Source organism: Spodoptera frugiperda, chromosome 29 (assembly GCF_023101765.2).
Source record: "Spodoptera frugiperda isolate SF20-4 chromosome 29, AGI-APGP_CSIRO_Sfru_2.0, whole genome shotgun sequence".
In the NCBI taxonomy this organism is placed as follows: Eukaryota; Metazoa; Arthropoda; class Insecta; order Lepidoptera; family Noctuidae; genus Spodoptera; species Spodoptera frugiperda.
The window spans coordinates 12217705-12232912 of record NC_064240.1 but is presented as its reverse complement, the minus strand read 5'-3'; the positions used below and the strand labels follow the sequence as shown (position 1 = coordinate 12232912).

Sequence of the window (15208 nt, the reverse complement as noted above, 5' to 3'; positions counted from 1 at the left end):
AGTAACATTACATAATACGGTGTCATAGTGGCCAAGTGATGGTGCCCGTTTTCACAGCTACTGGCGTCAAACCTTTACCATTAGATTCCTAATATTTGCTGTAATTTGTTTATGTTCTAAGTCGGTAAACGAGCAGACAGATCAACTGATGGTAAGCAGTCCCCGCTGCCCAACACCATGTTACAAGTGTGTTGCCCACCACATGCGGTGTTACAAGTGTGTTGCCGGTCTTTTGGAGGTTAGGAATTTAAGGGTTGTTGGGAAATCAGGGATTATAACAATAGATAGGTTCTATTGGATGTATAAAAAGAAAGTACCAATGCAATCGTTTGCATTATTCAGCACCACCCTTGGACACCCAAATCGCCAGGGCAGTACCTACCTACCAAGGGCGTTAACTATCAGCCTAATGGGTGACAAGATTATAATCTGTATCTGTCTATAATAATCTCAATGTGCCTATATAGGCATAGTGGCAACTGTAAACCTTTTCAAAAACATCGAACAATGTTTTAAATAGTATTGTTATACATTAAATATTGTGTAGTACTAGTACGCGACAATAGCTAAGCACAATCGTTCATTGTTTCTGATCTATACTCAAAATATTACTTAAGCTGTATTTCTGAAAGTAATTGTTTCAGTCCACAGTTGTTATTTATTCCCATCCCCATCATCTATTATTTTCTTTCAGCATTTTCTTCGGAACAATTCTTGGTTTAATAATGACAGGAACTAGTGTTAGTTCAGTATCATTGTCGTATTATATCCACGGCTGAACAAAGGTCTCTCGCATAAGAGATGCAGTTTCCATAATACAATAAGGCTCAGGGTGCTTTTCCACCATAGATGTGCTATGTAGCTATACTAAGAAGATGTAATATCTAAGCTGTGAAACTATGTGACCGTTTCCATTGATACATCTCTGGTGGAAATACACCCTGAACCGGGTGCGGCGAGCGATAGGACGATAAAAATTTTAAGGATTTTATTTGCTCCTTGAATTTTTTTGCAAAATATTGCTCATCTGATGGTAAGTGGTAATTGTAGCTGATCGTTTGCAACGCTTGGGGTATTACATGCGCCTTGCAGATCCTTAAAAACCTTAGACAATCATTTCAAGAACTATAAATCACACATTAAGCGCTACCAAATTCACGATTAAGAAGAAGGGCGGTTGGAATCGTAAAGCCTATGTACTTTAGTTCTCTGTTACTCGTCAGGCATCATCACATCACTATCTAACAAAAATGGAAAAAGGGAATAGTCCACTCAAAACCACACTACACCTTTGAAGGAAATGAGGAACTCACTACGTAACGCACAGGGAAGCAAGTGCATCCCACCTAAATGGTAGAAGCAATTACCTTCTTTATTACTCAGTGATAAGAATAATTTTCCCCTGCAATAACCGCCTACTATTCTATAGGGAATCCAGAGTAAACCTAGCAACAAACGATACCTTCTCATACGTCACTTTAAATTGTAATTTCATATTCATTTTGAATTTTATTAATTCATCATTTTATTGTATTGAGTCATGGTATAATTACAATTACATAGCGTTATAGTCATTGTATAAAGTGTCGCTAGCCGGAATACCAGTGTTAAACAGTCCCGTCCTTTCCATAAACCCCACCCTTTTTTAAGGAGGGAAAATCATTCAATGACGTCTCCTGCCTTGGGCGAAGCGAGTCCCTCTCGCTTCAGACTCTAACTGACTAAAAAACACCCCGTTCCTACTCCTGCTTTTCGAGCCGGAGCCCCGGTAAACCCGCTAGGTAGTCCGCAGCTCTGAAATAATCCCTACCCTTAAGCGAGCAGATTGGGGTTCGCATGATAGTTTAAGAGAATGCTGCTGTTGTCTCTCAGTCTCAGTGGCTGCCATCTCACCTGCCAGGCGTGGGGAATTACGGGCAAAACCTGTATTAGGGACCCATAATGATGCGGGTAGTCCCTTGATCAGCAGTACATCTGTTGGCTAGAAATGATGATAATGATTCATTTGTCCATATAATTGGTTTAGTTTACTTATCCTCTTTAGGCAATTGAAGATCTGACGTTGTATAATGTTGCTATAACTAATGACGTTGATCACCGTAACAGGAAAATGTATCAGGATCGAGTTCTTTACTGTATTAACCGTATTCTATGATGTCACACGACGTCATTTGACGCTGCAGCTCCGGCCAAATGACTAAGGGTAGTGGGATTTTTACATAATTGTTATAACTATTAGTCACTTTTTATATTGGATTCGACATTTTATACCATAGATGGGTATAACTTTAAATTCATTCAAATTTTGGGGTATACGGAAGGTGGAACTGCACCAAAAAGCATGATTTTATCCTTTGTATGTGTATTGGGGCCTGACTATGGCTATAGTGCAGCCAACCATAAAGTACAAGCATCTTATTTATATTATGACTTAAAGCCACCTAAGTTGTAAGAATTGTCTTGCTGAAATGAGGACTATGGCCAGGAGTTCCACACCATAGTAGTTCGCGCTTTTTTTCTGGGCTTCATGGCCATCATGCTATTACTGAGAATTTGAAAGGCCAAAGATACCTATACTTTGTCTAACGCTAACCCAAAGAAAACTTTTTATAAATTGAGCCAATTATAGGTACCTAATGACTGGCGTTATGACGATTATGTATAGCAGGTTTTTTATAACATACGACAAAAAAGTTACAAATAGGAAATTATATTAAATAGAAATTATTGAAACCACAACACGTAAGTAATTGTGGTAATACTATCAGTGCCTTGTTACTACGGAAAATTAATAAACGTTAATTTTCTAATGCCCTGAGTAAAACTATGACTATTTAAGTAATACGCTTCCTTAACGACGTAAGTAGCTCTGCGATATAGAACCTTGTTGCTTTGACAGTAAGAGCTGTGGTAAAAGCTATTGTCATACACACACATTACCTATGGTGCTAAAACAAGTGATAATGAATTTCATAAAAGGAAATTGCAAATAGCAATTTACTGCCATTGTAAAACCAACTAAATTGGTTATAGTGTGACTGCAGAGCAAGTCTCCAGTTTAATTCCCTGGTCAAGCAAAGTAAATAGCGATCCAATAGTCATCAAAACCCACGTAGGCCCCAATTTAGACTCCGTGCTACTATGGATATCAAATATTTGAAAACCGAAAATTTCAAGAATTCTTTTCGAGACCCCGATATCGAACTTAAGATGCTCAACAAATTTTCTCACGACCACTTGATTAACTAATACACAACTTCACGCCTTTTATCCCCGAAGGGGTAGGCAGAGGTGCACATTACGGCACGTAATGCCGCTATAGAATGTACACCCACTTTTCACCATTTTGTGTTAAAGTCCCATGTAATAGGGGTGAGCCTATTGCCAAAATCCGAAAAAAGCCCAGTAATACTTTGCCCGACCCGGGAATCGGACCCGAGACCCCTTGTTCGGCAGTCGCACTTGCGACCACTCGACCAACGAGGCAGTCATTGATTAACTAATAACTAGATAAATAAGTAAACCTACTTCAATCGTCATTTCTATTCCCCAGAATAGACATGAGGAGGTTCTTCAATGTGACCTAGGTTGTCTAGCCAGTGATCATAATCTAGCTACAGTCCTATCAGTAATGATGAGATCAAATCAGGATAGATTAATACTACTTAATAGTTTTAAAACAAGACGCGTACCAATCTTCATACAATGATGTTAATAAACATTGTTTTTGTGTATGTTGTAAGGTATAAACTGAAGCGGATTTGTATTTGACTGCATTAAAGTCTCAAAACTCTTTATGTGATCCATAAATTATTCTTGCTGCTGGTCTAGGTGTCATGGTAAGTGAATTTATATGTTTACTAGCTTCTGCCCGCGACTTCGTCCGCGGAAAATTAATAAAAATAGGGTTGTACTACCTCTAACATTTAGGGGGATGAAAAATAGACGTTGGCCGATTCTCATAGATACCGGATAAGCACAAAAAATTTCATTAAAATCGGTCAAGCCGTTTCGGAGGAGTATGGCAACGAAAACTGTGACACGAGAATTTTATATATTAGAAGATTATCGCACGTAGGTACGACAGGGGAAAGTCAAAGTCAAGTCATGAGGCAAAGTTTTTAATTAAACGGTTTATTTGGCTTGTCTGGTTTGTTTGTTTATTTGGGTGAAAAAGGAAATTCTAAAAAAAGAAAAGTGTGAATGTCATGTCAATGTCCAATGCGGATTTTCCGAGTGCCTAATATGAATCGAATGAGGTAAGTAGGTAGGAATTACATACCCCTAATTTACAGATTTCCTTAAATTGATGACAATTTGGACTTTGACACTTTAACATAAAATAACTAGAGACTGAATAACCGGAAAATTAAGATACCTTTAAATTGCTGTATGAGGTCATACTGATAGATTACCGCTTTATAGCGGTATCCAAGTTTTAGCTCGATACCGTTATTTTTTGGTATCAAAATGAGGAAGATATATTTCGGTACCGGTACCTAAACCTTAATAATAAAGGTATGAAAGAGACTTTGACCATTTAATTATTATCATGTATTTGGCACGTGATGGTGATTTTTTTATGGAATAAGGGGCAAATGAGCAGACGCATCACCTGATGGTAAGCGATCAGGGCCGCCCATGGACACCCGCTACACCAGAGGAAGCACAGGTGCGTTGCCGGACTTTTAAAATGGAATACGCTCTTATGAGCACTTACAGTAATCAGAAAAATGTTTGTTATGCAACGGTAATTAGAAAATAATATCAAGTCTATGTAAAATATGATAATATATGAAATAAATTGGTCACATAATAATTATAATTACATTTACATTCACAATTATTTTTTCCAGGGTTAACGGAAACAATGTGGTTTTGCTACCATCATCTTATAACAAACACCAAACCCAATCAATTCCAAATTCAAAGTTCGTCAAATAATGCGCGTCTATCACACCGGACAGGCGGAGTCTCGCCGTCTATAAATCATGCTCACTGCTAAACTTAATTGTTAATAGCACCTTTGGACGTGACTAGAACGCCGATGGAATTGAGTACGGTGTAAACGAAGCCTTTATGGCGCATAATGGCGCCTTGTGGCGCGAAGATCTTTATCTGTGGGCGTGGTTTGGTATTGATAACTTTTTTATGATGGATGGGAGGTCCGCAATGACATCACAGAATAATCCAGACAATTGTTTGTCTACTCCGATTTTGGTTAAAGATTTTTTTTATGGAATGAGCTGGTAAACGAGCAGACGGATTACCTGATGGTAAGTAATCGCCGCCACCCATGGACACTTGAAACACTAGAGGCGTTACAATTGCGTTGCCGGCCTTTTGGTTGGGGGTTAGGAATTTAAGGGTTGTTGGGGAATCGGGGATTGGGAACACAACGCAAACTTTGTTTCACGTCGGTTTTCTTTGACCGTGGTGATTACCTCCAGTCGAGCCAGACATTTGGTGCCGATGCATGGCTCTTCCACACTTGCGGAATTGCGGTAGGTATTTATTTATATCTAGTCGATGATCGCTTGCGTATGATCGTAAATCAGTACCAACAAGCGATTGAGTGCTAAAACAAGCTTAAGTGCCTATTGAACGTTGTAAAGCAATCAACACCTTTACTCGGGTGATTATTAATAGTATAATTAACGTCGTTTTTAATTAATTTTATGATACCAATAAATTAATATGACTACTTATTTGGTCTAGTGGTTAAGTCTGCATGGTTGGCGCGGTGGCTGCAATGTGGTGCGTGGTACGGTAGCGGTGCAACGTGTAGCGGTTTGATTCCCGCACTCTTTGTGTGATCCACAAATTGTTGTTTCGGGTCTAGGTGTCTTGAGCATGTGAAATTGTATGTTTGTAAACACACCCAATACCCATGACTCAGGAGAAAATCCTAATATAGGCAACGTTTTTTTTTAAAAAAAATGTCTGCCTACGTTCTGATGACCGAGTTCGACACGCGATTGGATTTTGTTTGCCGTTACCAATATTTTCGAGTGGAACCTTACTTTTACTACTGATAGTAGTCTACTATTACTACTCGTACTTCGTGGTATATTTATAGAATAATAAACTTAGCTAGTTCTTCTATTTAAATAGTACCAAAGTGGATTAATAGATTTGCAACTGTCTCGTAAAGCAACTGTCTCAAAATGCAAAGTACAATTTTTGGACTCTGAGGATTTTCTTACCCGATTGCAATAATGCAGAGCAATCGGGTGCACTATCAAGAAACCGGGCCTGTCAAATCTACCATTTAAGTATAAATACTTTAAATAGTAAAATGTTGTTCAAAATAGACTCCAGAACTCCAAAAGTAGAATATAAAATGACTTTAACTTTTGATCTTGGTGACAACCAGAGCTCGTGGAACCTAGTTTAAAGTCGAGGAGAAAGTAATACATCACTTGGTATCATCGATTTGTGCAGAGCAGCGGACTGTCTTGCGGGTTACCGAGGCTGCGGCTTGAAAAGCAGGAGTAGGAAAGGTTCTGATATTACCTCTCGCTTCGCCCAAGGCAGAAGTCAATTATTTTCCTGTTCAAAAAAAGCATCGATTTGTAGATAGATAGTATAACTACTTAGGTATCAAAAATGTAGGTATAATGGGTCTGCTATTCATCATCAGGTCATTTCTTCAAGTGCCGAATCGATCCAAGAGGATTTTGTTTAGACAAAGTGTTCATTGTATAAATCAATTCAGGTTTAAAGTTACCAAGGTCTCAGACAGGATTTGTTTGACAGATACATGTTGATCACAGTAGGTACCTACAATATTCTAGTATTTATTTTAAGCTCTTGCTAGTCTAGACTCTGTTACGTAATACGATAATGATATGTAATAAAAACTTAATATTTTGTGTTCTTATTTTATTACCATTATGGGCCATTAAAACCGTTTGTTCTTTCTTGGAACCTGGCATCTAGCAAAGCACTTGAATTTTTTGGTATAATATATCTTTTTTGAGGTGAGAAAATCATCCAATGACTTCTCTCGCCTTGAGTGAGGTGAGAGGGAGTGTCAGTTACTTATTCTGTGGTGTGAGACTCTTACTGACTAAAAAACACCCCGTTCCTACTCCTGCTTTTTGGGCTAGAGCGCCGGTAAACCCGCTAGGTAGTTAGCAGCTCCGGGTCTCTAATATGGTTGCGTTTAGAATAAACATAAATGGTGTACCTAAAGGTAAATTACTAAATGGTTATATGTATCTAGCATTCCACAACACTTCACACAAGTTCAGACACTGGATATGAGCTACTTTAAAAAGAACTGCTTAATCCTAATGCAGCGTAAAAAGGAGTTTCTATTTGCGTAGAACTTCTAATCTTTTACAAAGCAAACAATAATCCATTAGGTACAGTTACCATCCAAAAAAGTAGCACTAACCGAAGTATCGAGAATGCTACCAAACACTTAGACAGTCTAACAAAGCCTAGGAATAATCTATGATATGCATCAGGTAATAAACAACCATTAAAATACTAGAAGACCAATTAAAATGGCGAACGTATCGCGGCGCCAGACGATTTTCGTATAAAATGTTCGCGGCGCGAATCTCAAATTCTTTTTTCGTTAAGGCGAATAATCGATAACAATCTTAGGAATCGATTTGAAATATTTTAGCGCCGTTATGTATTTAGGAAAGGTGCTGTTGAATGGCATTTATAGGATATTTTAGATATGTACGGCGATAAGATGGTTTTTTTAGTGTTTTTGTATGTGGTAGGTCTCTTGCAATGGAAGTGAAGTCTAGTCTGGAGGTAGGCGATGCATGGAATGATAACTAAGTAGATAGAATAGGTAGATACTTAGTAACAATTTTCTAGTGTCCTATTGTCTCATAACTCAATTTGGAAATGAGCTTTTTACTTTTAAACGTGTCTGGCGTAAGGACTGGGGTAGATTAAGTATGTAACAATTTTTTTAAGCGTTTCCCCGCAGTAGGATTGTCTCCTGTGTCGTGATCCCTGAAAGGGTCAACACAGTCTGACCCGGGAATCGAACCAGAGATCCCTTGCCCGACTACTTGACCAACGAGGTAGGCATTTATTATAATACCATCTCAACTTTATTCTGTCATCAGTAAAAACCGTGATTTAAGAAGTAAAACCAAAAAATATCGCTCAGCATTCGCGGTTGCGACCAATGACCATATAAACCAAAGAGACTAGTAAAGCAGTAATATTCGTTTTATTAGTAAGACGCAAGAATCTGTTAAGACATCGTCATAGACACCATACAGAACTGGTCTTTCATTTATGTAAGGTCTAGGTTCGACTCTATCTGAAGGACGAACGAATGAATCGGAAACGAGATGATCCGTCGTGGAGTACCGATCACTATAATCAGAGAACCATTGACCATTGAAGTAGACGTATTCTGGGAATGAAGCTCAATCGTGTGGTAGGTATAAGAGAAGCTTTCAAGAATGTGCCATAACCGACGTCGCACCGGAGCAGGTCTGTTAGAGAACCCGGTGCCCCTTACAAATGCTGAGGGTGGCAACTAGGGTGGTTTTAGTCAGGCAAAAATTCCACACGCCCTAGTCTGTTACCCCGGAAAGCTAGGCGCCTTATGAAGGTTTCCCCGTCATAAAAAAAGGTATCAGAGAAGCAGGTCCAGTAGTACAAAGAAGGTCTATACATATGTAAAAAATAGCTAACTAACAGCAGAAAATTACACGAAAAACCTTTGCCCAGCATTAGGACAGTTTCAATGCTAATTAATCATAGAACCATCTAGCACCTTTGAGACAGATGTTGCCCTCGGCCCTCGTCGATTTAAGGCTTATTAGATCTACTGAGACAAACAAAACAATAATAATTATTCTTCCCTTAACAAAATAAGACATCCCCTTAAATTTTATTAGCTATAGATGATCCTATTGTTAAACATTTAGACGTACAAGCAGTAGTCGTGTTTATGGGAAGTTCATCAATCACTCGCGCGCAATTTATTGGTGACATCTTGTGACAGATGACGTCACGCTACATCAATTATTTACTCTGTGGCATAACATTAGTTGTACATTTATAATGTGCTGTTTTTAAATAGTATGTACAGAGGCATGTTAAGTAGTCTGACCAGTTTAAGTTATTTTGTCGGTTGCTTTTTTAGAATGATCTAGTAGTCGCATGCGAGAATGCCCTGACATAGTCGCCATACCTAGGTCCCGGCTGGTCCAACTGAAACGGGATGATTTTATCCAGTAGGAACCGGTTACCGGGGCTCCGGCTCGAAAAGCAGGAGTAGGAACGGGGTGGTTTTCAAGAGTCTGACGCTCCCTCTCGCCTCGAAAGAAGTCATTGGACGATTTACCCACTCAAAAAAAGGGGTCATCATCATCAGCCTGTTCTCGTCCAAAAAAAGGAGTAAAAAAAGGAGTAGCGAGGGCAATTTTATAAATTATTCACTCAACCAAAAAAGGGAGTTACAAGTTCGATTTCTTTTTTGATCTGATGAAAAGATGCGTACCTCTGCCTACCTAGATACTTAACTGTAAATAAGCTTATGACCCTGGTCCTGGTGGTAAGCAGATAACGTAGTCTAGGTAGGTACTTAGTCTCGGGTCCGACTGTCGGATCATTGGGTTTTTTTATTATCATACCGCATCGTCACTTACCATCAGGTGAGATCGCGGTCAAATCCATGTCTAGTTTTATATTTTTTATGGTATAAGCTGGTAAACGAGTAGACAGATCACCTGATGGTAAACAATCGCCGCCGCCCACGGGCACTCGAAATACTAGAGGCGTTACAAGTCCGCTGCCGGCCTTTTGGGGGTTAGGAAGTTAAGGGTTGTTGGAAAATCAAGGATTAGGAAGATTACGAAAGGAGATAATTAGACCTTCGATAGCCTCTCTCACACAACGCAAGCGTTGTTTCACGTCGGTTTTCTGTGAGGCTGTGGTATCACTCCGGTCGAGCCGGCCCATTCGTGCCGAAGCAAGGCTCTCCCACTTTTATAAAGATAAAAAAACAGTATCAGTAAATTGCACAAAAATCCTCCCTCCTTCTATTAAATAGATTTTACCGCCTACACAGGACTATGGAATAAGTACCTTTTTTTTTTTGAGTGTGGTAAATCATCCTATGACACTTCTCCCGCCTTGGGCGAGGCGAGAGGGAGTGTCTCTTACTGACTAAAAACCACCCCGTTCCTACTCCTGTCCTTCGAGCCGGAGCTCCGGTAACTCGCTAGGTAGTCCGCAGCTCCGGATCAGACATCAGCCCTACTAGGCCCCATCTGTGGTGGTCTGATGGCTCTTTGAGGCGCGCGCAGAACGCGACGCGCCGCACGCACGGGTCTGGTTCTGGTCGGGCGGCGAGCTACGCTTGCTCGCCGTCCGCAGACCCGCACTTACGGAGGCCGGAGATCGTCCCGCGATCCCCGACGCCCGGAGTGTCTCTCGCGACGGCTGGGGCGTGAAGAGGTTCGTTCTCTCAAGCGCCCCGCCTCCTCCTTAGCTAGCATGACTGCTTCGCAGAAGGAGGAGACGGCTTCCCGGTCCTCCTCGCTTCGCACCATGGCTTGCTGGAATACGTACCTACCTAGGTATTCTAGGCTACTCAAGTAAATGGAATTATTGGTAAGGTTTATTTATTTATTTAAATCAATTACCTCCTAACAGGTTACACTTACAGGAGCAAGGTATTATGAATTCACTACCGATTCAAGTACATAATATTTTCATATTTCTGTAAAGTAACTATTTGTAGTAAAATGCTATAAAATAAAAAGACAATAGGTACTTGTCTTTACACCCTACATTGCTGAAATACCTACTTAAAAATAAAATGTATCTGCCTTCTCCTTCACATAAAGGCGTAATAATCAAACCGAACACCGCGATGACTCGCCCTTGTGGCCACTAGACCACCGATACTTTCAGCGAATCGCTTTAATTTGGTACAAGTCCCGCCATCTATCCGTTAAGACTGAGTACTAACCTGTTACAAAATACAAAGATAAAAGCGCGCCACTATTTTACTCGCATTTACGATGCATTTTGTGACAATAGTAGTGATAACACTTTTATAGTTTCACTGATAACCATTAAGTAGCCAAGTGGTAATAGAAACACAGATTTCAAGAAGCCTAGTCCTTGAATGAATGAAACTCAATAAATACCTAGATTATTAAAAGAACAAACATTGTTTTTATCTTTCGATAGGGAAACAAAACTATTTTAACGATGCTTTACTGCAACTGCAGTTGAGGAACCGTAGATAAGACGTAGATTTCAAGTTACATTTTTAAGTCACATTAACTTGGTCATTTACCTCTCGTATATATGAGACACAATTGGAAACGCACTGTGTCTCGCGTAGATCTTTCTTTTTTGTAGCGCGATGGAAATCCCGATGGACTTCCTACGTTGTACTGCACTCTTGGCATAATACGGGTCTTCAAGTAAAAGATATATCGTCACGCCTTTAATCAGAATGAACTGCTGCTTGGTCTCTATAGATAAACTGTATAAGTTTCCTATTAAGCTCTTGTGTCTCGTCTCCACGTCGTCGAAAACGATCAGAAGGTCCCCACCTTCTGGTCGTTAAGGTCACCTAGGCCTTACGACACCCAAAGGAATTTTGGTAATAAATGTCCTACTAATCTAAACACACCAACACTGGAAACGATCCCCAATGATAGTGATGTGATAGAGTACTGTGACGCCTAATGGAGGGAATTTTTGTTTTTCTAATCTTTGATTTATTTTAATTATTATGTTATCGGCTTACTCACGTAACTGTTTAACGAGGAGCTCGACTAGTTTCAAGCCATGCTAGAGGCTCATATTCATGAACAGCATTCCGCGACACACGACGCGGCGATTGTCGCGCTGCTACTGACTTCTTTGTTTTAGTTTTATTTTTTTAATTTGTGCATGTTTATGTATTACTTAAAATTTAAGTTCCTATTTCATGTAGATTTATTTATTGTCACCATGTAGTCAAATTTATTATATAGAAAAACAACATGCATAAAAGATAATATATTTATTACCATCAGGTTTACTCTAGCATACAATAATTAATGTAATTGTAATCACATATTTACATGACACTAGACAGGTACACAACTATAGCAAAATCAGTGGGATAAAGCAACTGAATAGTATTGGATAATAAACTTTATTACTAGGTCTTTGAAGTGCAAATTCATAGACATGCATATGGAGAAGACAAAGACTATTTTGATTCTTTTATTTTGTTACTGTATAATGAACTTTCTAATTAGTAAGTTAAAGCTCAAAGTTGTCGACAGACTTCTAGTGGAAACAAAATTACTAAATTATTTTGTGCTGTCTTATTAACACTCTTATGGCTCTACTAACAAAGTTTAGAATACAATATCAAACTACTGTTAAGTTATACAACCTTTTGTAATAAATCAACACATTTTTTTTTGTGAAACATTTATCAAAAAGTCACATTTTCCACTTCAATTCCCTTTTCGTAAAAGTAATTAAAGTATTAAAATCTAAATTTGGCACAAATCAAGTACAAAATTGAAGTAATTTTTAAATTTATCGAGTATGTTATTAATTTGTCTATAGTTAATAATACCACATTATTAATAAGACATAAAATAACAAAACATAAAAACACAAGAATTTTATAGTATACTACTATTTTTTATAGTAAAAAAATAGCAAGTTACTTATAGTTAAAACAATATTTAAAATGTTAATTTATGTCATTTGTTTTAACATACTATAGATACCTATGGAAGCTCAATTTCTGTATTCTAACTATTGTATTTTGTATTCATTTATTTATGTAAGTAATTAATATTTACCATACTAAAATTATGACATCCAGAATTAGGCAATATAAGTAAAAACTGCAAGGTTTTTACAAGTCTTAAATCAAGTCATAATTTGTCAAAAAAAGGATCAAAAAATATGTTTATTTTTTTCTCAAGCTACAAACAATACAATCCTAACAATATACACAAAGAAAATATTAAACAAGTACAATTAATATTGAAAGTACCTAATCAAAATGTCAAGAAATTAAAAACTAATAAAATCTAAATCTAAACACTAAAAAGTTAAAGTAAGATTTGTGGCTATGAACACAAAGTGCATGTTTGCCTAACTAACTCACACAGGCACATCACTCCTATCTGACTTTCTTCAATAGATTTTCAACCCTACTATTATGTACTAGAGTTGAAAATCTATTGAAGAAAGTCTACAATGGATTTTTGATGATGTGAAATTGAACACAATGAAATTTACAATGAATTTTCAACTCTACCATTATATACTAGAGTTGAAAATCCATTGCAAATTGAGGATAGCTTGATGTGCTAGTGTCCGTTCATAGAACAAGTCATAAAATATTACATCACAAAGTTATAAAACAAATTCCGAGTCTAAGAACTGTTTTTCCATGAGTTTCCTCATCTTCTCAGGAATAGGGACTCCAGAATGTGCTGGTTTGGGCCTTCTCTTCCAAGAAGGTTTCTTACCACTCTTGGTCACACTGCTGGGTATAGGAACTGCTTTGTTCTCCTTTGGTTTCGGTGTGGCAAGAGTTGGTACCGTGCTGGTCCGTTGTCTTGTAACCCTGGCGTCTGACGTTGTTGTGTTGTTTACTGAAATTATAGTTAATAGTTTTATTATGATTTAGCAGTGACAAACAATAACATAAATGATGGAAGTCATTGGGAGAGGCCTATGTTCAGCAGGGGATGTCTTGTGGTTGATATGATAATAAGGTAGATTTATTATGATTTCTTCAGTGACATACAATTACATAAATGATGGAAGTCATTGGGAGAGGTCTATGATCAGCAGTGGACTTCTTGTGGCTGTTATGATGATGATGATGAACATAAATTATGTAGTAGATGTCAAGGATTTACATTTGATTTGAATTAGTTAACCTGAGCCTAACATTACATCAAGCCAGACTGTATTCCTGAAGAGGAGTCCAAATAATACTCATGTACATGCATCTCTAAGATATTCGTTGACTAATATGACTATGCTTTTCACTAGTTAGGCATGTTACAAATCTCATATCATGTTAAAAATCGTAATAGGGAGAGAACAATTAAATTACCATACTGTACTAAATATTTTTATTTTGTTATTCAATACAATCCAAATACGTATAGGTAAAAAACGTGGTATTTTATTCATACTAGAACTATAGAAATATAATAATCACTTACTTTTGAGTGGTGTTTTATCCACAGGCTTTTTCATAACAGTGGTCTTTTTTATCGCCCCAACTGGTGACGCCCGACCTTTAGCAGGCATGTCTTTTACAACGGGCTGTACTTTTACCGCACGTTTTGGAGTACCTCGAGGCGCCATAATTATTTTTTAATAACTTTCTATCAATATTATATTTTACAAATAAGATAAACACTAAAGCGGAGCTTAGCAAACAACTTTCGAAAATAACGCTTTTGATGATTTGACTTTGACAGGTGATTTGATTTTGACATTTCTTTAAAATGGCACAGATGCATTTGCAGAGATAGTAACAAAAAATAATATAAGTTTAATCTTAAAAAATATTTAATAAAATGTGGCTATTTATATTAAAGAAAATTAACTATAGCTTCTCAAGACCTAGAAATGCATTTTTTTTCTGTTTCTGTATTTTAAATCCTGCCTGCCATCTGCCATACATATAATGATGAGTTGTATTTTATTTTGATAGATGATAGTTATTAGTGACATACAAACTATTTTCTTATTTTTCTTTTTTAATAACAACAAACGCATTTTAAAAAACCGTATACTTATTATACTCTTTGTATAAAACCAATTTTGATTGATAAGGAGTAATCAGCGGGAATTTCAAGTTTTATTCCTACATTACGAATTATAACAGAATTGCCGTCTAACTATATTCTGTAGATTATTTTTGACATAAAATAAGCCAATAAAATTTTTATACTGCATATTCTGTAATAGAAAATGATCTAGAAGACTTTCATATTCACACAGGTCATTGACACCTTAACGATAGGTATTTTGCATTATCAGCAGCATCCATTATAGCGCGGCAATAGTTGCCAACTAAAAAAATCAACCTAATTTAACAATTTTATGGACGATTCCGACATAAAATAATGAATATTTTTTGTTTGTATGAAAGCTTGTGAATCTACTAATAGACATGCTTCATAATTTAACAGCAAAATGAAACTTTAACCATTTGTAA

The 15208-nt window shown here is 37.5% G+C and overlaps 1 protein-coding gene across 1 annotated transcript; it reads right to left on the bottom strand.

The window, feature by feature from the left end:
* Positions 1-12001: 12001 nt before the first annotated feature.
* LOC118268281 (uncharacterized) lies at positions 12002-14461 on the bottom strand. The gene is made up of 2 exons (XM_035582698.2): positions 14205-14461; positions 12002-13622 (listed from the first exon to the last, which is right to left on the bottom strand). The coding sequence occupies exons 1-2, from the start codon at positions 14347-14349 to the stop codon at positions 13381-13383; spliced, it is 387 nt and encodes a 128-aa protein (XP_035438591.2). The 5' UTR covers positions 14350-14461; the 3' UTR covers positions 12002-13380.
* Between the last annotated feature and the right edge of the window lie 747 nt (positions 14462-15208).

Coding starts and splice junctions, on each gene's coding strand:
- LOC118268281 (XM_035582698.2), bottom strand. CDS start 14,349: ATGGCGCCTCGAGGTACTCCAAAACGTGCGGTAAAAGTACAGCCCGTT. Junction 13,623..14,204: donor GGATAAAACACCACTCAAAA/GTAAGTGATTAT, acceptor CTATAATTTCAG/TAAACAACACAACAACGTCA.